Source organism: Micromonas commoda, chromosome 11 (genome assembly GCF_000090985.2).
Source record: "Micromonas commoda chromosome 11, complete sequence".
Lineage (NCBI taxonomy): Eukaryota > Viridiplantae > Chlorophyta > Mamiellophyceae > Mamiellales > Mamiellaceae > Micromonas > Micromonas commoda.
This window is the reverse complement of record NC_013048.1, coordinates 373374-399280: the sequence shown is the minus strand read 5'-3', so window position 1 is coordinate 399280 and position 25907 is coordinate 373374. Positions and strand designations below refer to the sequence as shown.

General features: G+C 66.9%; 15 protein-coding genes across 15 annotated transcripts; 7 read left to right on the top strand and 8 right to left on the bottom strand.

Annotated features, from left to right (window-relative positions):
- Window positions 1-653: 653 nt before the first annotated feature.
- On the bottom strand, window positions 654-1619 carry MICPUN_91968 (predicted protein). The gene is made up of 3 exons (XM_002504828.1): window positions 1519-1619; window positions 1333-1400; window positions 654-1141 (listed from the first exon to the last, which is right to left on the bottom strand). The coding sequence occupies exons 1-3, from the start codon at window positions 1559-1561 to the stop codon at window positions 914-916; spliced, it is 339 nt and encodes a 112-aa protein (XP_002504874.1). The 5' UTR covers window positions 1562-1619; the 3' UTR covers window positions 654-913.
- Window positions 1620-1831: 212 nt separating this feature from the next.
- Window positions 1832-2566, top strand: MICPUN_62422 (predicted protein; the record flags this gene model as incomplete). The annotated part of the gene is made up of 1 exon (XM_002505135.1): window positions 1832-2566. The coding sequence occupies one exon, from the start codon at window positions 1832-1834 to the stop codon at window positions 2477-2479; it is 648 nt and encodes a 215-aa protein (XP_002505181.1). The 3' UTR covers window positions 2480-2566.
- Window positions 2567-2583: 17 nt separating this feature from the next.
- MICPUN_62421 (predicted protein) lies at window positions 2584-3926 on the bottom strand (the record flags this gene model as incomplete). The annotated part of the gene is made up of 2 exons (XM_002504827.1): window positions 2584-3698; window positions 3812-3926. The coding sequence occupies 2 exons, from the start codon at window positions 3924-3926 to the stop codon at window positions 2584-2586; spliced, it is 1230 nt and encodes a 409-aa protein (XP_002504873.1).
- A 315-nt stretch (window positions 3927-4241) lies between these two features.
- On the top strand, window positions 4242-6338 carry MICPUN_103022 (predicted protein; the record flags this gene model as incomplete). Its single annotated transcript, XM_002505134.1, has 1 exon — window positions 4242-6338. The coding sequence occupies one exon, from the start codon at window positions 4242-4244 to the stop codon at window positions 6336-6338; it is 2097 nt and encodes a 698-aa protein (XP_002505180.1).
- Window positions 6339-6361: 23 nt separating this feature from the next.
- On the top strand, window positions 6362-8045 carry MICPUN_53344 (predicted protein; the record flags this gene model as incomplete). Its single annotated transcript, XM_002505133.1, has 1 exon — window positions 6362-8045. A coding segment is annotated over one exon (1684 nt), but the record flags the coding sequence as incomplete, so codon positions are not given.
- Window positions 8046-9484: 1439 nt separating this feature from the next.
- Window positions 9485-9695, top strand: MICPUN_74776 (predicted protein; the record flags this gene model as incomplete). The annotated part of the gene is made up of 1 exon (XM_002505132.1): window positions 9485-9695. A coding segment is annotated over one exon (211 nt), but the record flags the coding sequence as incomplete, so codon positions are not given.
- Window positions 9696-10116: 421 nt separating this feature from the next.
- Window positions 10117-11094, bottom strand: MICPUN_62417 (predicted protein; the record flags this gene model as incomplete). Its single annotated transcript, XM_002504826.1, has 1 exon — window positions 10117-11094. One exon carries the CDS (start codon window positions 11092-11094, stop codon window positions 10117-10119), a length of 978 nt encoding a protein of 325 aa, XP_002504872.1.
- Window positions 11095-11590: 496 nt separating this feature from the next.
- On the top strand, window positions 11591-12112 carry MICPUN_62416 (predicted protein; the record flags this gene model as incomplete). The annotated part of the gene is made up of 1 exon (XM_002505131.1): window positions 11591-12112. The coding sequence occupies one exon, from the start codon at window positions 11591-11593 to the stop codon at window positions 12110-12112; it is 522 nt and encodes a 173-aa protein (XP_002505177.1).
- Window positions 12113-12186: 74 nt separating this feature from the next.
- Window positions 12187-13149, bottom strand: MICPUN_103020 (predicted protein; the record flags this gene model as incomplete). The annotated part of the gene is made up of 1 exon (XM_002504825.1): window positions 12187-13149. The coding sequence occupies one exon, from the start codon at window positions 13147-13149 to the stop codon at window positions 12187-12189; it is 963 nt and encodes a 320-aa protein (XP_002504871.1).
- Window positions 13150-13445: 296 nt separating this feature from the next.
- Window positions 13446-14012, bottom strand: MICPUN_86605 (predicted protein; the record flags this gene model as incomplete). The annotated part of the gene is made up of 1 exon (XM_002504824.1): window positions 13446-14012. The coding sequence occupies one exon, from the start codon at window positions 14010-14012 to the stop codon at window positions 13446-13448; it is 567 nt and encodes a 188-aa protein (XP_002504870.1).
- An 833-nt stretch (window positions 14013-14845) lies between these two features.
- Window positions 14846-15964, top strand: MICPUN_68730 (predicted protein; the record flags this gene model as incomplete). The annotated part of the gene is made up of 2 exons (XM_002505130.1): window positions 14846-15274; window positions 15395-15964. Coding segments are annotated over 2 exons (999 nt in total), but the record flags the coding sequence as incomplete, so codon positions are not given.
- A 456-nt stretch (window positions 15965-16420) lies between these two features.
- On the bottom strand, window positions 16421-17351 carry MICPUN_109131 (predicted protein). Its single transcript, XM_002504823.1, has one exon. The coding sequence runs from the start codon at window positions 17286-17288 to the stop codon at window positions 16527-16529; it is 762 nt and encodes a 253-aa protein (XP_002504869.1). The 5' UTR covers window positions 17289-17351; the 3' UTR covers window positions 16421-16526.
- Window positions 17352-17890: 539 nt separating this feature from the next.
- MICPUN_53342 (predicted protein) lies at window positions 17891-19192 on the bottom strand (the record flags this gene model as incomplete). The annotated part of the gene is made up of 1 exon (XM_002504822.1): window positions 17891-19192. The coding sequence occupies one exon, from the start codon at window positions 19190-19192 to the stop codon at window positions 17891-17893; it is 1302 nt and encodes a 433-aa protein (XP_002504868.1).
- On the bottom strand, window positions 19189-20442 carry MICPUN_98046 (predicted protein; the record flags this gene model as incomplete). The annotated part of the gene is made up of 1 exon (XM_002504821.1): window positions 19189-20442. The coding sequence occupies one exon, from the start codon at window positions 20440-20442 to the stop codon at window positions 19189-19191; it is 1254 nt and encodes a 417-aa protein (XP_002504867.1).
- Window positions 20443-24404: 3962 nt separating this feature from the next.
- Window positions 24405-25907, top strand: MICPUN_109130 (predicted protein). The gene has a single exon (XM_002505129.1). It carries the CDS (start codon window positions 24432-24434, stop codon window positions 25758-25760), a length of 1329 nt encoding a protein of 442 aa, XP_002505175.1. The 5' UTR covers window positions 24405-24431; the 3' UTR covers window positions 25761-25907.

The following is a 25907-nucleotide window of genomic DNA, read 5'->3' as shown; positions in this document are numbered from 1 at the left end:
CGTCGTCATCGCCATCCCTCGCCGGGGGCCTCTCCTCGATCCGCGGCTCGAAGCCGCCGTCGTCGTCATCGGAGCTGTCGGAGCCGTACTCGATCTCGGGCTCGGAGCTCGCCGCGCTGCCCTCGTCGTCGTCGCCACCGGTCATGCTCCCCATCACCGCACCGCTCGGCCGCTGGTTCGACGTCGACGAGGATGCCGACGCCCTCGCCGCGAGCGCAGCCTCCGTGGGCACGGACGAGGACGAGGATGAGGACGACGCCGAGATCATACTGACACTCACCGGCCTCGCGGCAAGCGGATTTAAACCCCCGCCGAGTCTCCCCTTCGACCCGAGCGGTGGCAGCTTGGACGCACCCCCGATCTTGGGCAGAGGGCCACCAAGGGACGCGAGCGGGTTCGCGCGGGTCATCGTCGCGGGGCGACCGGGCGGGGTCTTTGGAGGCGGGCTTTCGAAGAGCTCATCGTCAAGCTCAAGCTCCATGACGTCATCGTCGAAGCCTCGGCTTCCCATCGCGCTCGGCGCCTCGTCCACTGGGGGGGTGGGCACCGACAAACGGCAACAATGTGCTGCTTTTGTTCGGTCATCAGCCAGCAGGCCAGAGAGTCACAAAGCTGGCGTTGGTGTTTTCGGAAGGAGGGGTGCGAGGTCGCGTGTGTGAAAAATGAGATGTTATAATATCACGACCGTCCCGCGCGGTTGCCTACAACGTCGTCGCCCGCGTTCCGTTCGTCCCGCGACGCGAGCCCACGCGCGAGCAGCTCACCCGCTCCCGTGCGTCGTCGCCCAAACAGAAGAAGTACAAACAGAATTTTAACCACCAAAAAATCAACCGCCCCCCGCAGAGGGAGCTCACCGCCTCGTGCCTAATGTGACGCTCAGCGACCGAGCCCCCTCGTCCACGCGTGCATATGCTTACTTGCACGCAGCCTTGAGGTACGCGATGAGATCCGCGCGGTCCTGGGGCTTCTTGAGGCCCGCGAAGACCATCTTGGTGCCCGGGATGTACTTCTTGGGGTTGAGGAGGTAGTCGTAGAGGGTCTCCTCGCCCCACTTCACGCCCTTGTTCTTGTTGGCGGCGGAGTAGGCGAAGCCCTCGGTGGTGCCGGAAACGCGACCGAAGAGACCGCCGAGGTTGGGGCCCTGTTCGGTTGGATCGAGAGGAAGGGACTCGGTCAGTCGATGCCGACATGGTTTTTCACAGGGGCACAGTCACGTTTTTGGAGACGCGGAGGGTTTTGGATATTTTCCGCCCGGTGCCGTCGGCGCGGCGGGCGACCGCGACGGGGAACGCGCGGATCGACGGGTACGAGCGTTACGGAGGTCAGACGCACCTGCTTGTGACCGCCGCCGGACTCGGCCACGTGGCACTGCGCGCACTTGGTCTTGAAAATCTTGGCGCCTGCGACGGGTTGGGATGACAGGGGTCAGATGATGGTTCGGCAGCGACGGCGGACGTGATCGAACTCGGGTCGCGATCGCGGGGGGCACGGCGATGGATTGGACGCGCGGGCACTAACCTTTTTCGGCGTCGCCCGCGGGGGCCTCGGCAAAGGAAGCCATTGTGTTACGAGTGTTGAGTCTGACGCGAGCGTCCAGAATGACGTCGGCGCCGTATCTTCCGCCCCAGTTCTTGGCTGTGCTGTTCGTTGGACGCTTCGCAACCACCAGAAGGCCGGAGGAGATCTCTCCAAGTTGTATGGCCTTTTCATGGTCTGTCAAACCCATAAACGGGATATATGACTGACTGCCCGGCTGTGTGCTGCCCATCCGCGTCGATTTTTTTCACACAATTTTGCGGCACGACGGCACCCGCGAGGATCTGAGACCGCCATGGCGCCCGGAGCCGCGCAGGTGGACAACACCGCGAGGCGCAAGTGGGACAAGGATGAATACGCCGCGAAGGCCAAGGAGCGCGAGCGGCTCGAGGACGAGAAAGAGAAGGGCAAGAACATCCGGCCCCCGCCCGGCGCCATCATCGAGCGCAAAACCTTGAGCCTCGACACCATCATCCAGCGCGACTACAAGAAGGAGCTGGAGGCGCGCGTCGGCACCAAAACGATCGTCAACCTGGACACAGGCGAGGGCCTGGGGTTCAGGTGCAAGGAGACCGGGGTGATCCTGCGCGATTCCATCGCGTACCTCGACCACATCAACGGCAAGAAGCAGCAGAAGGCGCTGGGCATGAGCATGAGGGTGGAGCGCTCCACGGTGGAACAGGTGCGCGGCGCGTTCGAGCGCGCGAAGAGGAAGAAAGAGGAGGAGGAGAAAGAATCCGCCGCGGACTTTGCGAAGCGCGTTAAGGCGGCGGAGGAGAACGAGGAGGAGCTGAGGGCTCGAAGGGCGGAGAAGAAAAAGGCAAAGAAGGAGGCGAAGAGAGCCGAGGAGGAAAAAGCCAAGGCGCAGCAGGAGATGGAGTTCGGGTTGGACCCGGACATGGCAGCCATGATGGGGTTCTCGGGGTTCGGCGGCAACAAGTGACGAGGCGACGCGATGCGACGACGACTCTCCGCTCCACCGGCTAACCCGCTCGAGAGACGAGAGTCTTGAATAAAAAAGCGAAAAATAGTCCAGAGCCGCTCGCGTCACGACCGGTTGTGCCGCTCGGCCGCGCGCCCGCTCTTGGTGCTCTCCGGCCTCGGGCACCCGTCCCGAAGCGCGCGTATCTGCCGCATCGCCTCCCCCGGCTCGTCCGTCACGATGGCGTCCACGCCCTCGTTGGCGACGCGCCTGACCTTAGCCGCGTCGTTGATTGTCCACGCGTACACTTTAGACACGCCGGCTCGTACGCACTCTCGTCTCAGTTTGTGACTCGCCATCTCGCTCTGCACCGCCGCGCAGTACGCCCGGGCTATGATGGGTCGTGCACGCGCGTCGGCGTGGTTATCCAGCCCGCCGTCGCGCATCGCCGCGCTGAAGTTTGCCACCGTGTACCCGACTCTGGCCTCGGGAAACTCCCTCAACACGTCCAGCATCACGGAGTCGTCCTTGCCCCAGTAGACGCACTCGGGGCACCCGTTGTCCGGGTCCACCATCGCGATCTCCGCCAGCGCCGTCTGCGCGAAGCTCACCGCGTGCCCCGGCCGCCCGTCCTCCTTGAAGTCCACGGTTATCTGCCGTAAACCGCGGTTCACCACCGTCGCCATAGCCTCCGCGAATGTCGCGACGCCGTACGAACCGCTCGGCATCTCCAGCGCCATCGCCTCCCGAAGCGTGATCTCCGCCACCGACGTCTTCGCCCCGTTCGTCAGGTGCCGCAGTTCCCTGGAGTGCAGCGCGACGAGGTGCCCGTCCTTGGTCCGCGAGACGTCCACCTCGACGCACTCGAACCCTGCGTCCACCGCGGCGGCGAGCGCTGGGACCGTGTTTGGCAGCGGGCGAATCGTGTTGGCACCCGGGGTGGCACCGGACGGGACGGGATCAACATTGGCGGGCCAGTCCCTGGAGCCCACGGTGCCGTGCGCGCACACGAGTGGGTCGTCCGGTCGAGCGCAGAACGCGTTCGTGGGTCCGATGGCGAGCGCGTCCGCGGGGGTTCCCTCGAGCTGCGCGGGGGTGAGGGGCGCGCGTTTCGGCGCGGACGACGCGACGTCGCGCGCGGGCTTTGGCGGGGACTGCTCCGCGCGCATCAGCGCGGATATCAGCGTGAACGTCACGAACAGCGACCCGCCCAGGAGTATCGCCAGGTTCTGGATCGTCGCTGCGGTCGGGAAGAGGGAGAGTGGCGGGCGGGAGGAGAGTCAGGGGCGACGGTCGGGAGCGGGTCGGCACGTCGTCGGGCTGCGTTTCAAAGATCGATCGACCCTCCCGCACCTGGGATGAACCCGAAGATGACGCCCTGGCGCCAGGGTCGGTTGCGTCTCGCCAGCCTCCTCTTATCCGCGTAGTATCCGGAGAACGCCCCCGACGGGGCGGCGCTTCCTCGCATCGTCGCCGCGCCCCCGTCCTCCGCGTCAGTCAGTGCGCCGAGGAAAGATTTGGAAGATGAGAACCATCTCGTCTCCCAAAACAGACTGTGACGGGATGAAATACAAATGAATTACGAGGTTTTGCATTTGCCGTTACACGCACATGTCTTTAGGTTTGAAAGATCCGTATATTTTCGTAACTAAAACCATACGATACGAACGAGCCAGGAAAAACCCCGTCCTTCAGAGGTTCTTCTGTGAACCCGCTTTTTTGTAACACCACCACGGGCCAGTGGACTCGGGCCCTCCGCCAGACCTCTGGCTCGCCTGCGACGATGGCGCCGCGAGGGGGCAAGATGGGCATAGGCCGCTCGCCCGCGGCCAAGGCCCGCGCCGGCCTGCCCCGCGCCAACCCCAACGACGTCCGCGTGAAGGGCTTCGAGAACCACGCCGAGCGAATGTCCACGTTGTTCCGGCCGGACAGCTCGGGGTCGGACCCTACGTGCCGGGGCTCGCTCGACCTCGCCGCCGCCGGCGACGACGACGACGACGACGACGACCTAGACTTCATCCGACACGCCAAGGAGGCCGCGCGTCGGCTTCGGGAGCTCAACGCGAGGAACGCCGCGGCCAGGCCCCCGACCCCGGCGTCTCGGTGGACCGCCGCGCGAGCGAAGATCTCCGCCACCGCACGCATCGCGGGGCTCTTCCAGGGCATGGAGCCCGGGTCGTTGCGCCCGCCCTCGGGCGGCAACAAGGTGCATCCCGCGTCGACGCCGTCGAGCGTGCGAGTCGTCGCGCCCACCGCCGTCGCCGGCGGCGGCGCGTCCACCGCCGCCGCGGACGCCGGCATGGTCACCCCCCGCGCGCGCTCCGAGCACGGGTCCGAGCCGGGCGGGTGGGGTTCAGTCCCGAACACCCCCGTCACCGTCCTCCATCAGGACGCGCACTCGGTGCCGTCGTCGTCCGCGCCGTCCCTGGCGCCGTCCGTCGTGACGGACCCGGACCCGGGAGACGCCCCGAGGGCGCACCCCGCCCACTCCGCCCCCGCGTGGAACGCTCGGCCGGCGTCGCCGCAACCGGCGCCGCCGACGATGGTCGAGGTGGACGCGACGGGCCGATGGTTCGTCTCTTACGACGACTACCACGTCTCCATGCAAATGGCGGCGCTCGCGTTGAGGGCGAAGAACATCGCGCTGGACGCCGCGATGAAGAGCGGCGCCGCGGAGATCGAGCAGCTGAGAAGAGAGGCGGCGGCCGGCGCGAGAGGTGGAGGAGGAGGAGGAGGAGGAGGAGGAGGAGCGAGGAAGCTCACCGGATGGTTCTCCCCCTCCCGAAAGCGAAACTCGGCGACGAAGGAGGACGAAAACGCAGCGGAAAACGAGGACGACCAGACGGGGAACGAGCACGGGACCGAGGAGGGCGCCGGCGAAGGTTCCGGCTCGAGCTCGTCGGGCCCCGCCGCCGCCGCCGCCGCCAAAACCAAAGCCGAGGCGTCAAAGAAAACCATCGAGGCCGTCGCCGAGGAACCCTCGCTCGAGGAGGAGGAGCAGGACGACGAGGACGAGGCCGCCGCCGCCGCGTCCGCCGCGGAGGCTGTCGCCATCGACGCGGTCGCCGACGCCGCCGTCGCCGCCGCCGCCGCCGAATCATCCGCCGCCGAGTCCAAACGACAGCTGGAACGAGCGCTCGCCGCCGAACGAGCGTCGACGGAGGCGGAGCGCGCCGCGTGGTCCATGGAACGTTCGCAGCTGCTCAAGGAACGCGACGAGCTGAGGGCGCTCGCGTCCAACCCCGCGCTCGACGTCTCCGCGACCTTCTCCGACGCGGCCGCCGTGGACGCGTCGATGTCGTGGGACGGCGACGCGGAGAGTCTCGCGATTGAAGCCTTGGTCGCGCTCGCCACGGCGCTTCGCGGCGAGGACGTCGGTTTCGACAAGCGACGGCAGGAGATGCGCGCGACGGCGGTGGCCAAGGCTGGCGGGGTCGCCGCGGTGCTCGGCGCGATGGCGTCGTTCCCGGGGAGCCGCGCGGTGCAAGCCGCGGGGGCGGACGCGCTCGCGAGGATGGCGGGCGCGAGCGAGCGCGCGAGGGAGGTGCTCGTCGCGGAGGCGGACGAGGTGCTCGGCGGGGGCGGCGTGGCGGCGCTCGCGCGCGCCGTGGACGAGTTCGGATGCGGGGAGGAGGGAGGGCACAGGGACGTGAGGGTCGCGGAGAGCGCGGGGAACGCGTTGCTCGCGATCGCGGCGAGCGGAAGGACGGAACACGGCGGTATGGAGAACGTCGGGCGGAGCGCGTTGCGGCGAGCGGTGGAGGCGCATCCGGGGGCTTCGTGGGACCCGATGCGGCTTGGCCGGCTGCACGCGTGGATCTTCGCGTCGTGCACGCAGCCGCAGGTGCACTCCAGCGACGACGAGGACGCGCCTTACTGACGTGCACGTGATGTATCATACAAATGCTAGTGATGCGGAGGCTAACTCGCACTCGCGTCGTCTTCCGTGGAGCGCCTCGGAGATATCAACAACTCGTTCGATTCACTTACGCAGCCTTCGCCTTGGCCGGCCGTCCTCGCTTCTTCTTCTCGGGCTCCGCCTTGGCCGGGGTCCCGCCCTTGAGCGTCACGATCGTGGCTTCCAACGATTTGACCTTCTTCTTCAGCTCGTCGAGCTCCTTCTCCGCCGCCTTCAGGTCCTTCGCGGCGGACTGCGGAGCAATCACCACGGGCGTGGCAATTTTCTTCGGCCTCCCCGGCGTACCTTTCGGCTTTGGCGTGCCCGCGGCGGAATTCGGCGTCTTCGGGGGCCTGCCCCGTCCCCTCTTCGGCGTCGGCGTCGCCGCAGGTTTCGCGACGGGCGTGGCTTTCGGGGTCGTCGCGGTCTTCGGGGGGCGTCCCCGGGGTTTCGGGGTGCCGTCGGCGGCGGGGTTCTTGGGCGGCCGGCCCCGGGGCCTCTTGGCGGGGGACGATAATTGGGCGGTTCCCGCCTTGCGCTTCTTATCGGCGGTCTTATTCAACGTCTTCACGAACGCGCCGAGCGGCGCTTCGTCGTCATCGGGAAAGGGGACCTTAGCGACCGCGGCCTCGGCCTCCAAGGTCTTCTTGTTCTTGCTTCCTGGAGGGCGTCCCCGCGGCATTGTTGGTTGGCGCGCGCGGGATAATTTGAATATAAATTGTCCTCCTCCCTGTGCGTCACGAGTTAGCTTTCTCGGTTACACGTCGCCGAACTCGATTGTCGCGTCAAAATCACGATCAAGGTTGAAACACAAAGGTGGGTCAATCTTCATTTTCACGATCAAATCACCGATCAAAGCTGCCACCAACGGACATCGAACTTTGTCATGCATGTCTGGTCGCTCCGACGCACCGACGGGAGTTGGTTGTTTCCACAGATTATCACTCCGCGTCCATAACACGATGGCGCCCGAGGAGGACGCCGCGATGGAGGATGCGGACCCCGAGAACGTCTCGGGCGCGTCCGATGACGATTCAGATTCCGCATCCGAGGACGATTCCGATTCGGGCTCCGACTCGGACGAAGGCGACGAGGACGTCGCCATGCCCGACGAGTCCGCCATGGCCAAAATCATGAAGCTGGAGCGCAGGCTCGAGTCGGATCCGGGCGACTACGGCGCGCACGTACAGCTGTGCGCGTCCCTTCGCGAGTGGCCCAGCCTCCGTCGTCGTCTCAGGGACGCGCGCGAGGCGTTCGCGGAGCGGTTCCCGCTCAACGAGACGCAGTGGCGCGAGTGGATCTCGGACGAGGTGCGAGCGACGAAGGGGCGGCGGAAGCGCCGGGGCAAGGTGGTGGGCGCCCTCTTCGAACGCGCCGTCGCCGATTACCAGTCCGTCGCCCTCTGGCTCGGATACGCGGAGTTCTCCCTCGACCAAGGGTGGGACGTTCCCGCGCGCAGGTCCCTGTACGAGCGCGCGCTGGAGCTCGCCGGACTCCACTTTGTCGACGGGCACAAGATCTGGGCCGCGTACAGAGCCTTCGAGCTCTCCAAGCTCGAGCTCGACGCGAAGAACGACCCACCCGCCGTCGCGAAGCAGGAGGAGACGGTGCGCGCGTTGCTCCGCAGGCAGCTCGCGGTGCCCCACGCCCAGTTAGACGAGACCCTTGCCGCGTGCGAGCGATGGGAGGCGTCGAGGCCGGCGAAGGGTTCGACGATCGATCCGGCGCCCATCGCCAAAGCCAAGGCGGAAGCCGCGGCGAGGCAACCGCTGGAGCGCGCGCTCGCGGCCGCCGAGGAGAAGGGCGACGCGCATGCGCTCGCCAAGGCGCACGGGGCGTACCTGGACTTCGAGTTGTCCTCCGGCGGCGGGGGCACAGCTGGCGGCGGTCAGGGAAGCCAAAACCGAGCGAGAGCCGCGTTTGAGCGAGCCGTCTCGGCGACGCCGACGAACGCACAGCTGTGGCGTCGGTACACGGACCACCTGGATCACGTCGTGAGGGTGCACACGCTGAGCGTGGCGGCGCACGAGCGGGCGTGCAGGAACTGTCCGAGGGACGGGGAGACGTGGGCGGCGTGGATTCGGTACCACGCGAGGCATCGATTGGAAGAGTTGGCAACGGAGGACGAGAGCGCTGACTACTTTGTGAGACTGGACGGCGTTCTGAAGGTTCATTACGAAGACCTTGTGCAGGTTTACGAAGAGTGCGAGGAGATCATGGAAAGAGGCGTGCGTTCGGGGCCCGACACCGGCGACGACGCGCTCGCGATATTCCTCGCGCAGTGCAACGTCGTGCAACGCTGCCATCGCCATTCTGTGCTGGAGGAACGACTCTGCGATCGGCACGTCTTGACCAAGGCGCGGGAGGTGCTGGCCCAATTTTATCCCGGGTGGGTCGACCGAGACATGGTGCTGCCCAGACTCTTCGCCGACGCCTTCCCTGCGCACGGCGCCAAGATCTGGGAGAGTTACGTCAGGCAGGGCGTTGAGTTTGGGAACGACGGGCCGCACGGTCTCGAAGAGTTCAAAGGGGGCGAGTACGCCGGCGTCGCCGAGGCTTGGATCGGGTACGCGAACCACCTCTTTGAAAACGCGAGTCGATCCCAGGTTTTCAACGAGAACGAGGACGGACCGCCGCTAAACGCGGACGCGGCTGCGTCCGCCAGAGCCGTCTTCAAGAGCGTGTACGCCCGCGCCAACCTGGTGTCCGCCCACGGCGGCGAGTCCGGTCAGGCGCGGCTGTGTCGCGCGTGGCTCGACTTTGAGCTCAGGCGCGGCGATCCGGTCACGTACGCAGCCGCGGACGCGAGAGCCGGCGTCGTCCTTCGTCGACTGGAGGCGGAGGATCGAACACGGAAGCTCGAGGGACCGGATCCGGAGGAGGCGAAGCGGCTGCGTCGCGCCAACGACCCAAACTACAAGGGACCGGGTGACGGCAAGGACCGCAAACGCAAGGCGAACGAGGTCAACGCCGGCGAGGACGACGCCGGCGAGGACGACGCCGCAAGCAAGCGCGCCAGGACGGACGCCGACGGCGAGGAGAAGGAAAGGCGCGGTGGTGGTTTGGGCGCCGACCCCGCCGAGCGCGCTGCGAAGTACAAGGAGATCTTCCCGGACCGGGACCGGAAGACGGCTTTCGTCAAGAACCTTCCGTTTAAGTGCTCCGAGGATGAGTTGGCCGCCTGGTTCGACGCGAGGGGCGGGACGGTCACCGCGCGAATCGTGAGGGACAAGGCCACCGGTCGGAGCCGCGGTTTCGCGTACGTGGAGTTCACCGAGGAGGGCGCGGTGCAGGCGGCGATCATGCGGGACGGCGAGGAGTTCCAGGGCCGCGCGCTGAGCATCGCCCGATCGATGCCGCCGGGGGAGAACCAGGCGTCGATGCGGGAACGGAGGGAAAAGGCGGGAGGGGCGCCGCACAGGCGAGTGGGTGGGGGCGGTCCCGCGGGGGGCGCCGCGAGGGGCGGAATCGGGTTCGCCGGGGGCATGAAACCCCGCGCGGTGGCCATCGGCGGCGGGATGACGCCGAGAGCCGCGAAAACAAAACCGGCGGCGAACGCGGCGCCCAAGTCCAACGCAGACTTCAAGGCGATGTTCTTCCAGAAGGGGACGAACCTCGAGGAAGGGAAATGAATCGCCCGCCGAGGGGGAGATGATAGACTAATCTTACGAATCGCGCACTGCGACGACTGCGACGACGCTCCTTGATGTTAGCGCCGGGTACACGCCCGAACACGAAGCTCGTCGAACCGGTCAGTAGACTACCCCGGGCAGTACTCCGACGCTCCCGGCAGCGCGGCGGTCCACCACGACGCGCCGCCGTCCCCGCTCCGATCGTTCGCCTCGCCCAGTGCCGCGCGGTCCTCCCTCGTCGGCACCCTCGGCACCACGCCGCGCCCGCCCGACTCGCCGCCGACGGCGACGAGGGTGACGTCGACCAGCACGCTTCGATCGGAGGGTTTGATCGTGAACGCGTTGCGTCGCAGCACGTAGTCCAGCCACGCGCCGTCCCCGTCCCCGTCCCCGTCCCCGGGTGCCGACTTTTCATCCCCGTCCCCGTCCGCGGCGCGCGGTCCTCCTTCCCGCTTCGGCACCGGTCCCACCCCCGACGTCAGCGGCGTTTGAACCCCCAGCGCCGGGTCGTACGCCGGCGCCATGCCGAATCTCGTCCTCGCCCCGGTCGCGTCTTCGTCCGCGTCGGTTTCACCAGACTGGACGTAAGGCCACGACACCGAAGCCTTGGGGGGTATCAGCGCGCGCCTCGTGCCCCCGACGCGCATGTTCCCGCCCGCGAGCACCGCCTGCTCCAACCCGCGGATCACGGTTTCGTCTCCCGGGACGAACACCACGCGGGCTTCCCCCGCGTACCTGCCCTGGTGCACCGTCCACATCTTCACGATGACGTCCAGCGAGCGGGTCGTCGCCGCCGCCGGGCCGCTCCCCACGCACAGGTCCCTCACCTGCACCCCCGAGGGGAGGGTGACGAAGCCGGGGTACCTGGGAAACGCGACGTTCTCGAACTCGAGGGTGTTGGGCGGCGTGGTGAAGTAGTCCACCGCGCGAGCCTCGTTCGTCCCGACGCCCGCGAGGACCGCGAGTGGGCACCCGAGCGCGATCCCGCGCCGGCTGACTCGAACGTCGTCGGAGGAGGATGAGGCGGATGCGTGGGTCGACCTCAATCGTCGCAGCCGTCCGGCGCGCGATGCGATCGTCGCAGCCGCGGTGACCGCCGACGACATGACCGTCGACCCCGCGGCCGGGTGTGGCGACCGCAAACTCGTGGCCGATATTCGTCCGTCGTGATGACGAAGAAGAAATCAGAAGTGGGGCGCGCTGCGATGAGCAGCAGGGCGCGGGCGCTTTCCCTGTACCGAGCGCTGTACCGAGCTGCCCGAGAGTTTCCAACGGTGAGATCAACAACCCCGATCGCGACGTCGTCGTCGTCCCGTGCACAGACCCGCGCGTCGTCCCCCCGGCGCCCTCCCACTCACCGACGCCGGATCCAAACGCCTCGTCATCCAGGAGAACCGAACGGGCTACGTGCGCGCCAAGGTCAGGCGCGAGTACGAGACACACAGGCTGGAGGCGGACCCGGAGAAGGTCACCTTCCTTTTGCGCCTCGCCGAGGCGCAGCTGGACCAGGTCCGCGAGCAGGCGCGGCACTTAGCGGAGGTCTTCTCAGACCCGGGAGTCCACGCGAGGTTCTGAACGAGCTCGACATCGATCGGCGCGACGATGAGCGGAGAGGAGACGAGGGAGCTGCACGTCTGGGATTTCGACGGCACGCTGGTCAACACGCCGGTCCCGGACACGGGCAGGGCGCAGTACGAGCGCGAGACCGGCCACCCGTGGCCGCACAGGGGCTGGTGGGGCAGGGCGGAATCCCTCGAGCCGCCTCTGACGTGGGAGCCCGGTCCCGCCATGCGTGACTTTGTTTTGCTCGCGAACCGACCCAACGTTCGGAGGGTCATGATGACCGGACGGCGCTCGAAGCTGGCGCCGCGGGTGATGTCCATCCTCGGCGAGTTTGGGGTGTTCGTGGACGAGGCCGTGTTCAACTCGAGCGGTCACGACACGTTCACGTACAAGTGCGGCGAGCTCGGACGGATGATCCGGCGCGCGGGAAGTTCGTTGGAGAGGGTTCGCATATGGGAGGACAGGGCGCCCCACGCGCGCGGGTTCGACAAATTCGTCAGGGAGACGTTCCCGGAACTGGAGGTGGAGGTGACGATAGTGCAGCCGAGCATCGAAGGGTAGGTAGGTAGGGCGCGGCGCGGGCGTCTGTCCGACGCGAAGGTTGCACCACGACGGACCGCGGCGATTGTATGCAATCATTTGAAGCACCCCAACTCGAGGACGTCGAGCGCAAACGCCCCCACGTTCCCCTCCCCCTTGAGCACCATAAGTCCCACCTCGCACACCGCCTCGGTCCTCAGCGCCCCGCGCATCACCGCCCTGCCCATCCGTTCCGGTCTGTCGAACGCGGCGAACGGAACCTTGACGCGCTCCCATTTCCCTCCGCCCTTTTTCCCGGTGCCAAACTTGGCTTTGAAGTTCACCTGCGTGGTCATGCACTCGTCGTCCTTGACGATGAGCAGGTACTCCTTCCCCGCGCTCGCCTCGTCCCCGGGTCTGACGTCCATGTAGAACCCCTGGAACTGCGAGAGGTCGATCCCGGACCCGAACGAGGCGCGAACGGACGAGAACCCGCCGTTGTTCTCCAGCCGGACCGTCCCCTCGAACACGGCGTGGCGATCGCCCGATCCCGATCCCGCGCGCATCCTCCCGTCGCTGACGCCCCCCATGACGCCGTCGTTGAGCGATCTCCATCGTCCCGCGAGATCGGGCGTCTTCGCAAAGTCGAAGAGCGCGGCGGTCTCGGCGTCGACCGTGGGCGTTCGCGGCGCCGCGGCTTCGTCTTCGGCCGGGGCGTCGTCGTCGTCGTCGCCAGCTGTGTCGTTTTCGTCGGATGGGCGGTAGACGGTGGGTTCGTCCACGGGCGGGTCCATGATGAGGTCCACGACGCGGTCGAGGCCGCGTCGGAGCGCCCACGCGACGCGTTCCTGCGTCCGCTGGTCTTCCTCGCCGCCCATCGGGTCCTCCTCGGCGGCTTTGCGCGCGATCTCGTCGGCTTTCGCGACGGCGTCCCGAAGGCAGCTCCTTATCTCCTCGGACGTGACCGAGGCATCGCGCGCGATGGACAGCGCCGTCTGACGGTAGAGCCTGGCGCATCCGCGCGCGTCGCCCTTGTTGTACATCGGCGCGCCGAACTTGATGACGCCGCTGATCTGCATCACGACGTTCTCGGCCGTCTCCGGCGAGAGGGAGGCGCGGATGGAGACGCGTCGGGCGGCACCCCGCGAAAACGACATCTTCGCCTTATCCGCGGACGATCGGGAGGCGACGGAGCGGCGCAACGGGTTCGACGCGGCGTCGAGCTGGCGGGCGACGAGTCCAAGCGCGGCGTTCACGGCGCGCATAGCGCGGTGCAGTCACCTTCGCTGAACGCGCGAGTGCACAGTGAGCGGAGACGGTGACGTGGAGGACTCTTTTTGCGAATAGAGATTTCCCGTGTCACGTGTTACAAGTATTATTGAGCGTCGATGGCCGTCTTGAGCTCGCCGTACGCCCGATCCAGATCGTCGTTGACGATGACCGCGTGAAAGAAACCCTCGACCTTCGTCTTGGCCATCTCCCCCGCCGCGTTCGCCAGCCTCTTCTGGATCGACTCCTCCTTTTCGGTGCCCCGGCCGCGGAGGCGAGCCTCGAGCTCCTCCATGCTCGGCGGCGAGATAAACACGAAGAGCGCGTCGAGGCTGGACTTCTTGACAATCTCGGCTCCCTGGACGTCGATGTCGAGGACGCACACCTGACCCTTCTGCGCGACAGCCTCCACGGCGGCGAGGGAGGTCCCGTAGATGTTCTCGTGAACGTGCGCGTACTCGAGGAACTTGCCCGCCGCGATGTCGGCTTCCATGGCGGCTTTCTGGACAAAGTTGTAGTGCACTCCGTCCTCCTCGCCGGGCCTGGGCGCGCGGGTTGTGTGCGAGACGCTGAAGCCGAAGCGGCCGGGGAAGTCGGCCATGAGCCGGTTGATGAGCGTGCCCTTGCCCACGCCGCTGGGGCCGCACATGACGACGGGTCGAAGCTTGGACATGACGACGTTGATTCTCACTTGTTGAGGCCGATGCGCTCCTCCTTGGATCCCTTGTCGTCTTTCGCGTCGGGGTTGAACTGGAAGGAGTTCTGGACGAGGTTATCCGTGGTGCCCCGCGCGAGGTCCGCCTGGAGTTTGCGAATGTGAGCCTTGCGGGCCTCCTCGTACTGCGTTCGTCCCGGGGATCGGGGTGGGGAAGGGCGCGGTCAGATCGCGTTCGAGCCTTTTGCGCGATCGATCGTCTCTCGTGGCTGGAGGGATCGTCGGGGGCGCGCGGGGGGAAGGTTCGCGCGGCGGCGGAGGGTTCGGGGCGCGCACCTCTTCTTTGTCCTCGGGCTTGAGCTCGATCCTCGTGAGAGGTCTCCTCAACATTAACCGGGTCCTCCTGGGTGGCGCCTCGCGTGCGTTGGTTGTGCCGCGGCAGGACTCGACGTGACGAGGAACCCTCTTCCCGTCTCGCGTGCGTAAGCTGTTGTGGACTCCAGATCCGAGAGTTTTGAATTAGTTCCGCGCAGCTCGGGTCAGAGACGGGGCGCGTCCCGGGGAGCGGGAGGCCGATGGAGGCCGACGATGCGGCGCTCGCGCGCGCGCTGATGATGGAAGAGATGGCCGCCGCCGACGCCGCCGGCATCGACTACTCCCCGACGTTCCGCAAGCGCAGACGCGACTCCACGTCCGACGACGATTTCGATCCGACGAGGCGCAAGGCGTCGAAGGCGACCAAGCCTCAGGCTCCGAAGCCCGAGCCTCCGCCCAAACCGAAGCCGGCACCCAAGCCGCGCGCGCGCCCCGTGGTATCGAAGCCGAAGGAGGTCAAGGCTTCGTTCGTCGCCCGCGGCGTCACCCTCGCGCATCTCATAGACGCCCGACTCATCGCGCCGGGCCATGGCGCCGTGTCCACCACCTACAACGACGTCGTCCATCACGCCGACGTACTCCCGGACGGGTACGTGGCGTGGGACGGGCGCGAGTTCGCGTCCGTGTCCGCATTTTCCCTCGCGGTGAAGAGAAAGACCAACCCGGGGCGTAAAGCCGACGACGGATGGAAGTGCGTCTCTTACATGGGCACGCCCCTCGATCGGCTCAAGAGACGATACGAGGAGGAGTCCAAGGCTGGGTCGAGTCGCGGCGACGGCCAGGAAAACCTGAGCGCGACAGAGACGATGGGACCGGCAGTGGCCGCGGCGGCCGCGAGGGAGATCGCCGCGAAGACCGCCGCGGCCAAGCTCCGCGAGGAGTCCAGACCGAAGCCCCCACCGCGGGTACCCAAGCCGCCCAAAGTCGTCAAACCCAAACCCCCACCAAAGCCGGCTAAACCCCCAAAGCCGGCGAAGGAGGCGAAGCCGGCGTCCACCCCGACGAGGGTCCAACCCAGGCGCGAGAGACGCGGCGTGAACCGCGCGCTGATGATGACGGCGCTGCCCGGCGCGGACGGCGTGAACGGCGATCTTCAGATGGTCGAGTGCGAAGTCTACGACGACGACGAGCGAGCGCAGCCGTGGCGGCTCTCCGCCACCCCGGAGGCGTCGTTCCTCATGGACTTCCACTCGCACCTCTGCAGGCACGAGATCATCGGGTTCCTCGGCGGTACATGGGACCCGCGAACCAAATGCCTGACCGTCAAGAGGGCGCTACCGGCGCGGCGGCTGGTGCTGGGAGCGCCGGGCGAGAACGCAAACGTGGAGGTTGAACTCGATCCGGAGAGCGTGCCGGACATCGTGGAGGCGTTGGATCGGGACGGCCTCCGGGTGGTGGGTTGGTACCACTCGCACCCGGTGTTCAGCACGCACCCGAGTCTGCGGGACATCGAGAACCAGTCGAACTATCAGCGGCTGTTCAGGGACGACGAGGCCAAAGGCGGGGGAACGCCGTTCGTCGGCGCCATCGTCGGGCCGTACGCTACAACTAACAAAGATCTTTCATCCGACGTGCGGTGGTTCCACGTGGCGCCACGTGGCGACACAGCTGGCGACGCGTCGGAACCGACGAACAGCGGACCATTCGAGCTCCGGTGCGATCGGGACGAGTCGGCGTCGATGGACGCCGCCGGGTTGCTTCGCGAGGCGAAAGGCTTGGCGGATGTATTCGGGGACGCCAGCTCCTTAGGGGGGGACGGGGGCGAGACGAAACCAGGCGACCCGGTCACGGAGCGGGCGACCGACGACGGCGACACAGCTGGCGACGCGGGGAAACGACGGGCCGCCATCCGCGAGGGCATCTCCAACGAGAGCGCGGACAGGGTCGATATGCGTGGGCACTGGCGCGACGGAACGACCCGGATGGAGAAGCTGGCGCGAAGCCTCAAGTCCAGGTTGCCGAGCGCGTGGCCGGATGAGTTACGCCACGGGTACGTCGGCGGCGTCCTCAAGTACCTTCGTGCGACGTGGAACATCGAGACGGACGCGACGGGAGCGACGTGACGATTGATTTGCTCGTATTTGCTCGAGGACTCTCATGACATCTAAAGAGTTCGGCGTCGCTAAAACCCTCAACGTCAGTCGCCTATGTACTTACTCAGTCGTCGAGGACCCTGAACGCGACTTTTCCCTGCGTTAGATCCGCCAGCGCTGTACCGAGCTCGTCCGTCTTGGACCTCTCCACGCGCAGCTCCACGTACACCGAGCCGTCGTCCGAGTACTCCTCGTCCTCCTTCACCGCGTCGAACCGCGCCAGGCACCGGTACACGGCATCCACGTGGGACGCATCTGGAACGATGGCTGTGCACGTCACCGTCGGAAACGACACCTTCGAATGCGCATCATCGGAAAGCGCATCGTCGAGCACCGCGCTCGCCGCCCCCCCGTACGCCCTCACGAGCCCGCCCGCGCCCAGCTGCGTCCCCCCGTAGTACCGAGTGACCAAAACGCAAACGCCGTCGAACCCGCTGCCCTCCAGGGCGGAGAGCATGGGTCGTCCCGCGGTTCCCCCCGGTTCGCCGTCGTCGCTGAACCGGTACTCGGTGCCGATGCGGTACGCGAAGCAGTTGTGGCTCGCCGCCGGGTCGGACCTCGCGCGCACGAAGTCCATGGCCTCCTCCGGCGACGTCACGGGGGCGGCGCGGGCGACGAAGCGGCTCCGTTTCACCTCGGTCTCGGCGGTCACCTCACGGAGCAGGCGAAGGGTGGCGCCCGCCGCGGCAGCCTCCTCCGTCAGCGTCGTCGCGCGAGGCGTCGTTATCATCGGAGACGCGCGTCGGTGGCGTCGACGATGGAGAGGGGCTGTGAGGGCGCCCGGACGCCGCGCCCGGACGCCGACGCATCTCGCCATCGCGGCCATCGCGGCGGTCGTCATCGCCGCGAGCATCGCGCCCAACCCCGACGGACGATGCGGCCCGGCGCGGGCGCGAGTGCGGCGACAGAAATCGTGGCTCGGGCGAGCCCCGCCAGCCAGCTCGGCACAGAAGTTATCCGCGCCACCCGCCGATTCGCGGCGGGTCAGCGACGGGCGGGCGCGGAGAAGATGTCGACGCCGCGCGTCGGCGCCCTCGCGCGGTCGGCATCGACGCGCGTGGACGATGTCTGCGCCGCGTCCCGGCTGCGATCCGCCGCGTGCTCGACCTCGCGCCCGCAGCAGCCGACGCCGCCCACGACGAGGCGACCGCCGCGGAGGACCCAAACGGCGTGCCCATCCTCCGCGGCGCGCACCGCCGGCTTGGCGCGGACGACGTACGACGCGGAGCCGCCGCTCGCGCCCGCCGAGGACGAGGCGCCCGAGGTGTCGTCCAGGCGCCTCGCGGAAGAGGCGCTCGCGTCCGCGGTCGAGTTCGAGAGTCTCTGGGTGTCTGACCCGTCCGTGCGGGGGAAGATCAACGGCGAGGAGGCCGCCGCGCGTGCGCGCGCGGCGAGCGGGGCGAACACGCCGAGGCGCCGGCGCGGGTATCAGCCCGCCGCGTCGGACATCGAGAGGGAGGAACTCGCCGCGTCCACCGCCGCGTCCGCCGCGCATCCCGCCGCGGCGCTCTTCGAGGATCCCGATTTTCGCCTCGCCAAGGTTGCGTCGTTGTACCGCTTCCTCAAGCCCGCGGTGACGCCGCGGGACGTGCCGAACGGATGCGGCGACGGCGGCGGCGTCGCGAGGGCGCTCGCCGCCCAGCCCGCCGCGCTCCACGACCTCACGCCCCGCGACGCCGCGCGGCTTTTGGTGCACCTGCGGCGGGAACACGGCGATTTCGCCGATCTCGTCGACGTCGTCGCCGCGAAGGACTTCGAGGCGCTCCTCGCGCCGCCGCCGGACCGCGACGACTCGGCCGCCGCGAGGGAGGCCCGCGCCAGGGCGCGACGCCTCGAGGCGATGGCCGCCGCGGGCGGTGCGATGCGAACCGTCACCGCGCGCGTCGAGGCGAGGGTGGGTATCGACAAGAGTAGGCTCGAAACCGAAAGCTCGACGGGGGACGGGCGGACGCAGGGCGGGGGTAAGTGGACGGTCGGGGGCACGCTCAAGGGCACCACGACCCGCGCGGACGATCTGAAAGTGCGCTTCTGGAACCTCTGGGGCGGCAGCAGCGAGTGCAGGAGGGCGGTGACGGAGTCGTCACGAGGGAGCGTGTTTCGCGATCCGGCGCGGATGGAGGCGGCGGTGACGCGCCTGGACCGATACGTCCCGTTCATCGACGTCCCGATGCTGCTGCACCGCGCGCCGCCGCTGCTGGAGGTGGACACGACGACGCTGGTGCGCAGGGTGGCGGGGCTGAAGACTGCGCTGAGCGGCGGGGACCTCGGCGCGGTGTTGGGGCTGGCGCCCCAACTGCTGCTGGCCACCGCGGATGAGGCGTACGCAGCCGTGGCGGAGGTTCGCCGGGAGGTGAAGCTGGCGCGGGAGGAACGGCTGCAGCCCCAACTGCGGGAGGGAAGCGCGCAGGAGCAGCGCGCCGTGTACGAGGCGACCATGTGCATCGTCAAGGCGGGCGGCGCGGAGAGTTTGCTGAAGCGGGCGGAGCGCAAGATGAAAAAGAAGCGGGTCGTCTTGCTCACAGAGAGGACGAGTCCGCACTGAGTCAGATATTTCGTAGCACGGAGAGGATGCGCCCGCGTCGAGGATAGACTAATCTTACGATGGTGTGACTCGTAATGAGCGAGCCGAACGCGTGTGTCGTCATTCAAACGTCGGTGCTTTCGCTTGTATCCCCATCCCCCCCCGTTGTGTTGTCGCGTGGTATCCCCCGCGGTCCATCGTCTCTTCATCGCTTGGACTTCTTCGCCGCGCCGGCCGCGGTCCTCGCAGTCGCCGGTCGCTTCCCAACCTTCTTCTTGTCGTCCGGCTTCTTGTCGCCGGAGGACGAGTCCTCCTTGTCCTCCTTCTTGCCGATGCCGGACACGATGTTTCTCTTCGCGCCGCCCCTCCCGAGCTCCACGGCGTTGACCTGAGCCGCAAACTTGAGGGAGCACATGCTCTCTTCCGCGCTCGGCGCCTCCGGGTTGATGTTGACGAACATGAGCGTCTTGCCGTCGCCCCCGAGGCACGGCTGGAGGAGGTACGTGAGCTTGCTGTTGCGGTACGGGATGTGCTTCTGGCCGTTGGACAGCGCCTGGAACACGTCGCCGAGGCACGAGAGGCTCTTGTTGATGGCGCACGCTTCCTTCAGCCTGGCGCCCTCCGCGCCGGACCTCCCCACGCGCTCGCTCCCCGCGAGGTCCACCAGGTTGAGGCACCCCGTCAGCCTCGACCCGGACGCCTCGTGTTCGCCGGTGATGTAGAGCATGAAGATGGTGTGCGACCGGGAAGAGACGGCGTTCATCTGCGTCGCCTCCACCGCCCGAGCCGCGGCGGCGCGGCGGACTAAACCCGCGGCAGCCTCGACGCTCTCCACGGGCTCCTTGTTGACGCCGGAAACCTCGGTGACGCCGTCGACGTGCGCGATGGAGTGTTTGTCGCTGTGGCCGCTGCCCGCCTTTAACAAATCGCGAACCTGCTCGTTGTAAATCTCGACGTACGACGCGCACATTCGGTACTTCCAGCCCTTCTTGGCGTTAGCCTCGGACGCCTCGACAACCTTAGCCACCGCGCGCGGGATGATGCCGCGAGTCTCCTCGTTGTGCTGATCGCCGAGCATGGTGTGGGTCTTGCCGGAGCCCGTCTGGCCGTAGGAGAAGAGGCAAACCTTGTAGCCGTCGAGCGCGGACTGCACCAGCTGCGACACCTCGTCGAAAACCTCGCACTGGGTGGAGGACGGGCCGAACACGCGGTCGAACTCGAAGCCGGCGACGTCGGCGTCGCTCCTCTTGAGCTCGACGCTGGTGCCGTCGGGCGCGCAGTCGACGATGGCGGTCTCCGAGGTGGTCGGTCGAACCCTGCAGAACACGCGGACGTTGCCTCGAAGCTCCTGAATCTGGTTATGAAGCTTTCGGCGGATGGCGTCAGCCTCGAGCGCCTCCGACTCGAGCTGCTCGATTCGCGCGAGGCGCTCCTCTGCCGTCTTGCGAAACGATTCCATGTCCTCGGCGACGCGCTTGGCCGCCTCCGCAGCCTTGTTGGCCTTGATGAGCCTCGACGTGAGGTTAGCGTTGGTGCTGGTGCCCTCGGCGGCGACGGCGGCTTCGTCAACCTCGGGAAGCTCCTCGCCGTCGTCGCCGACGCCGGCCGCGGCTCGAAGCGCGCGGAGCTCCGCGAGCATGTCGTTGCGCTCCTGCGCGGCAGCCTTGGCGGCGGCTTCGCGTTCCTGCTTGGCGTCCTCTTCCGCCTTGCGCATCTCCTTGATGTCCTTTTCGAGCCGGTCAACCTCTGTTCGCTCGTACTCCAGCTGTGCCACGACGCCTTGGACCCTGGACTCGGCGGACGCAGCCTGTTCGATGAGCTCCGCGTGTTTTGCCTCAGCCTCGGACATGGCCTCCGCCTGCGCAGCCTGCTTTGTCTCGAGCGCCTCGAGAGACTGAAGAGCCTCGTCCTTCATCGCGGTGACAGTTTCCAATTCTTCGGCGGTTTGCTTGAGCATCGTCTCAACCTCAGCGAGCTTCGCGGCAGCCTCCCCGGAGGATTCGCTCATGCTTGCCTTCATCGCGGCGATGGCATCCTCGTGAGCCTTTTGCGCGGCATCAAACGCGGCCTTCTCGGCGGCGACGGCTTCATCCGCCGCCTTCTTGGCCGCGGCGAGCTCCTCGTTAATTTTGGTCACAGTCGCCTCGCACTCCGCCGCCCTCGCTTCAGCATCCTCCCGGGCCTTTGCGGTAGCCTCCGCGGCGGCCGCCTCGGCGGCGGCGATCGCGGCGGCTGCGCCGTCGCGCGCGGTCTGCAGCTCAAACTCAGCCTTCTCCTTGGCGGCGGCGATTTCCCTATCGCGCTGCTCGTTAGCCTCCTCCACAGCCTTGGCCTTGGCATCCTCCGCGGATTTGATCTCGGCTTTGGCCTTCTCCTCCGCGGCGTCCGCGCGCTTGCGTTCCTCCTTGACGTCGTCCAGGAGCCTCTGCTGGCCCTCTGACAGCGAGTCCGCGCGCCCCTTGTTCTCGCTAGCCTCGGATTTGAACCTGTCGAGATCGGCGGCGAGCTTGTTACGCTCAGATTCAAACTTAGCGGCGTCCTCGCTGAGCTTCTGGGTGAGCTTCTCAGAGGCATCCGTCGCGAGCTTGAGCTCGGAGGTGAGCGCCGCGTGCTCCTCCTCCTTTTCCTTGATGTTTTCGGAAGCCTTCTCGAGCTCCTTCTGGAGAACTTCAATCTCGGACGCCTTAGCCGAGAGGGCATCCTCCGCCTCCATCTGCGCGTCCTCGGCGCCCTGCGTCTGCGCCTTGAGCTTCTGCTTGAGCGACGCGGCATCCGCGAGCGCGGTGGCGAGCTGTGCCTCGACGTCGTCGCTCTTCGTTTGCGCCGTCGCGAGCGCCGTCGCGAGCTCTTTCGTCTCCGTCTCCCTCGCGGCGCGCTCGGCGTCTAGCTCGCGAGATAAACCTTCGAGCTCAGCCGTCGTCTGCGCGAGCTTACCCGCGAGCTCAGCCTTCGTGGTCTTGCTGCCGTTCTCGACGGACTCGATGCGCGCCTGGAGGGACGCGTTCTCAACCTTGAGGCGCTCCGCGTCCCCCTGGGCGGCTCGAAGCTTATCGTCGTAGTCGGATCGCAGCGCGGACATCTTGGATCGCTCAGCCGCGACCTCGTCAATTTTGGCGCGAATTTGACCCTCTAGCGCCCTACGCTCGGCAGAGTAGGCAGCCTCGCCGTTCTCCCTGTCGCGTCTGAGCGCGGACGCGTCGCGCTCCGCCCTCGCGCAGTTCTCGCGCGCGGTGGCGAGGTCGACGCGGATGCTTCGAAGCGACTCCTGAGATTCCTCGTGCCGGCGTCGGAGGTTCGAGAGCTCAACCTCCTTCGCCTCCATGTCGTCCGCCGCGCGCCTCGCTTCCCAGTCGGTGGACTCCTTGAGCCGCCTGAGTTCCGCCACGGCAGACTCCTTTCCCTGCCTGAGCTCCGCCTCCAACGCCTGCTGCGCGGCTTTGAAGCTATTGAGTTGGCCCCGCAGCGCGGCGAGTTCTTGCTCGGCGGCTTGCGCGGACGCGTTGGCGCTCTCCATCTGGAGCTTGATGCCCTCCGCGGTCTGCTCCCTGTCGCGCTCGTCGCGCATGAGTGCCTCGACGAGCGCCTCCTTCCGCACGAGCGATTGCTGCAGGCACTGCCGCAGGGTGTTGATCACCGTCTTCGCCTCATCCTTCATGGCTTTCATGTCGAACCCTTTCAGCGCCTTGGGTCGGAAGTGGAGGCATCGCTCCACCTCGTCGACGAAGGTCGGATCGTCGAAGTTCTGGCGGTTGATGCGGTCCACCTTACCGGCGGCGAAGGAGGACAGGTCGAGAGACGATGCGAAGGGATCGGCGCCGAAGGGATCGGCGCCAAAGCCGGAGGCGCCGAAACCGTCCTCCTGCACCACGGGCATGGCGGACCCTCGCGACGAGCTCACCATGCCCAAGCCGCCGCCCATGCCGGAGTTCATGCCCATGCCGGAGTTCATGCCCATGCCGCTCATGTTCATGTTGACCGAGGGGGCGGTGACGGGTCGGGCGACGGGCATGGAAGGCGCAGGTCGGTTCTCCGCGATTGGCGCGATCGACATCCGAGCCGAGGCGGGTCGGGCCGCCACGCCCGGCGCGGGAGCGCCGAGCCGGTCCGCGCCGGTGGTGTCCTGCTCGAAGGGCATGGCGAGGGACTGTCGCATCATGCTCTCGCGCTTGACCACGTTGAGACGCGCACGGAACGAGTTGAGGTCGGCGACGCCGGACATCCTGCGCGAGGGGTCCGAAGACGAGGACGTCGCCGCGGGGGCGTCGACGCCCCCCACCGCGCCTGGAGCGCCGTGGAATTCGCCTCGCGCGCGTCGCTCCGCGTATGAGAGCGGCGCGTTGCCGGCGTTGAGGTTGGGTCGGAGGGTGCCGGCGAGCCCTTGCTGCTGCGAGGACCCCGCGTCCGCGGTGACCCGCTGCATGGAACTCGCGGTGCCCTTCATCCATGATGGGGCGTCGCCCGGCGCCCTCGCGCTGACGGGGCGCTGAGCCGCGTTCTCCTTGTCGTCCATCGTATCGCGCGACGGAGTGGGTCACTGCGTCGAGCGCTTCGAGGGAATCGAGTGCGTTGCGCGAGCGGGGGGTCGTGCACCCGGCTGGCGCGGCTCTCTCTGTCCGTCGCCGTCGTCGCAAGCCACGAACGAAAATAAACGCTCCCCGGTTCCCCTTCCGCTCGTGCAGCTCGTGGCACGATCGCGGAGATCTCTCTTTTCTCCGCGTGGAGAAAAGCGGATTTCTTTTCCTGGCCGTTGTATGTTTTTTGTTCCTCGGTTTCTTCCAAAATATCTGCCAGCTGGCGGGGTGCTGAATCCGTAAAGCGCGGGTTTTTTTTTTAAGCCCTTGCCGCGGCCAATGGGGACGAGTGAAAAAAAAATCTAAAATCTTTTCTGCGTTCAACAACCGTGAGAAACTTCCCGTGCCGAGCCTGTGCGGTGTCGGACCGTGAGGCGGCCCGGACGCAGACGCGCACGCGCGAACCCACGCGAGCGACTTCGAGGTGAGGTCACGAAGGCGCCGGATCTCGGAGCCGCCAGGTGAGAACGCCCTCGCGTCCTCTCCCCTCGACCAATCCCGGACGTCCTCTCCCGGCGTTTTTCCAACTCCCGCCCGATGCCTGTCCGCGTCAGACGCGTGCCGAACAGCCGCCGGCGAGCGCGCCGCTCGCACCCGCGCGACCTTCCACTCCCCGCTTTGATCGCGCATCCGGGTGCACTGACGTCGTTGAATCCCATCTCCGAGCGCAGGTTCTCGATAGGAAGCGTCCTCGCCGCTCGCCGTCGGCGCCCAGCCCCGCGCGTTGGACGTTGGAAGGGTCGCGGAATACTTCGGAATCTTCCACGCGCCGCGTAACAACACAACCACGCCGCCGCTACAACCGACGCAGGACACGGGCGCCATGGGAGGCGGCGCACAGGCTAACATCATCGTCAGCCCCGCGTCCGAGCTCGGAATGTGCGCGCCGAACGACGAGATCATCGTCGTCGGCGGCTACACCAACACCGAGCTCCTCGCGCACACCCCCGCGCCCTGCGACGACCCGGCCAGGTGCGGCGTGCACGTGCTCCGCCAGTGCGGCGTCACCGGGCGGCTCACCCACTTGAGCACCAACGCCATCGGTCCCAACGTCGCGTTTATCGTGCGCTCACCGACCAACCCCTCCATCCTCTACGCCTCCACCGAGCGCATCGACGACGAGGGGGAGATCATCACCCTGCGGATGACGCCCGATTTCAGGCTGGTCGAGGAGACGAGGATCAAGGCTGGCGGGCGGTCCACCTGCTACCTCAACTTCAACGCGAGTCGCGAGTGGATGATGGCCGTCAACTACTGGGACGCCAGGGTGTCCATGTTCAAGCTCGGAAAGGACGGCCGGCCGGATATCGAGGCTGGTCGGGACCCGAGGTGGGTGCTGCAGCAGCCGGGGGCGGATTACGTCGATCGCGTCAAGCCAACCAGGGAGGAGCACTGGAAGTTTCGGCAGCGATGGCCGCACTCGCACTGCTGCGTCACCGAACCCTACGCGGGCCTCGTGCACTTCGTGGTGGACTTGGGGCTCGATAAGGTGTTCACGTACAGGGTAAACTCGAAGACGGGCGTGTTGGTGCCCAAGGGGTCCACGCGGCTCCCGCCGGGCAAAGGCCCGAGGCACCTCGTGTTCCACCCCACCGTCAGGTCCGCGTATCTGGTCAACGAGCTCGACTCGACCGTCTCCGTGTTCAAGGTGAACATTCCGGAAGAGTGGACAACGCCACATCACTGGGACGCCGGCGCGAGCAGGGAGGACGGGTGCGAGGAGCCGGGCGCGGTGTTGGAGCTCACGCAGTGCCTCTCCTCGCTGCCCGAGTCTGAGCAGGGGAAGACGACGATATCGCCGCAGGGCATCTGGAAGGCGGCGTCGCACTCATCGGAGATTCGCATGCACCCCAACGGAAGATACTTCGCCGTGGGTAACCGCGGGCACGACAGCATCGCGCTGTACGCGGTGGACCAGAGCGACGGCACGATCGCGTTGGTGGACATCGTCAAGAGCGGCGGCGAGTGCCCGAGGAATTTCAACTGGACGTGCGGGGGGAAGTTTTTGGTTGTCGGGAACCAAAACACGAACTGCATGGCGACCATGTCGTTCGACGAGGCGTCCGGCGCGCTGAAGATCGTGCACGAGGCGGGGGCTGGGGTGACGAGCCCGAACTACGTGTACGCCATTCCGGCGCGCGAGCTGCCCAGCCTCATCTCAAGCGCGGATGGCTTTGGCGGCGCGCTTCCAGCCATCGCAGCCTGAACCCATCAGACTGCGACGGTCTCTTACCACTTATGATGTATGATAAGTTAGACTGACGAAGCCGACGCGCGCGCGCCGGCTTTGCTCGCCGTTACTCGCGGACTGAGAGGGTCCGAGTGATTTAATCTCATCACAAGTCGTTTCTCT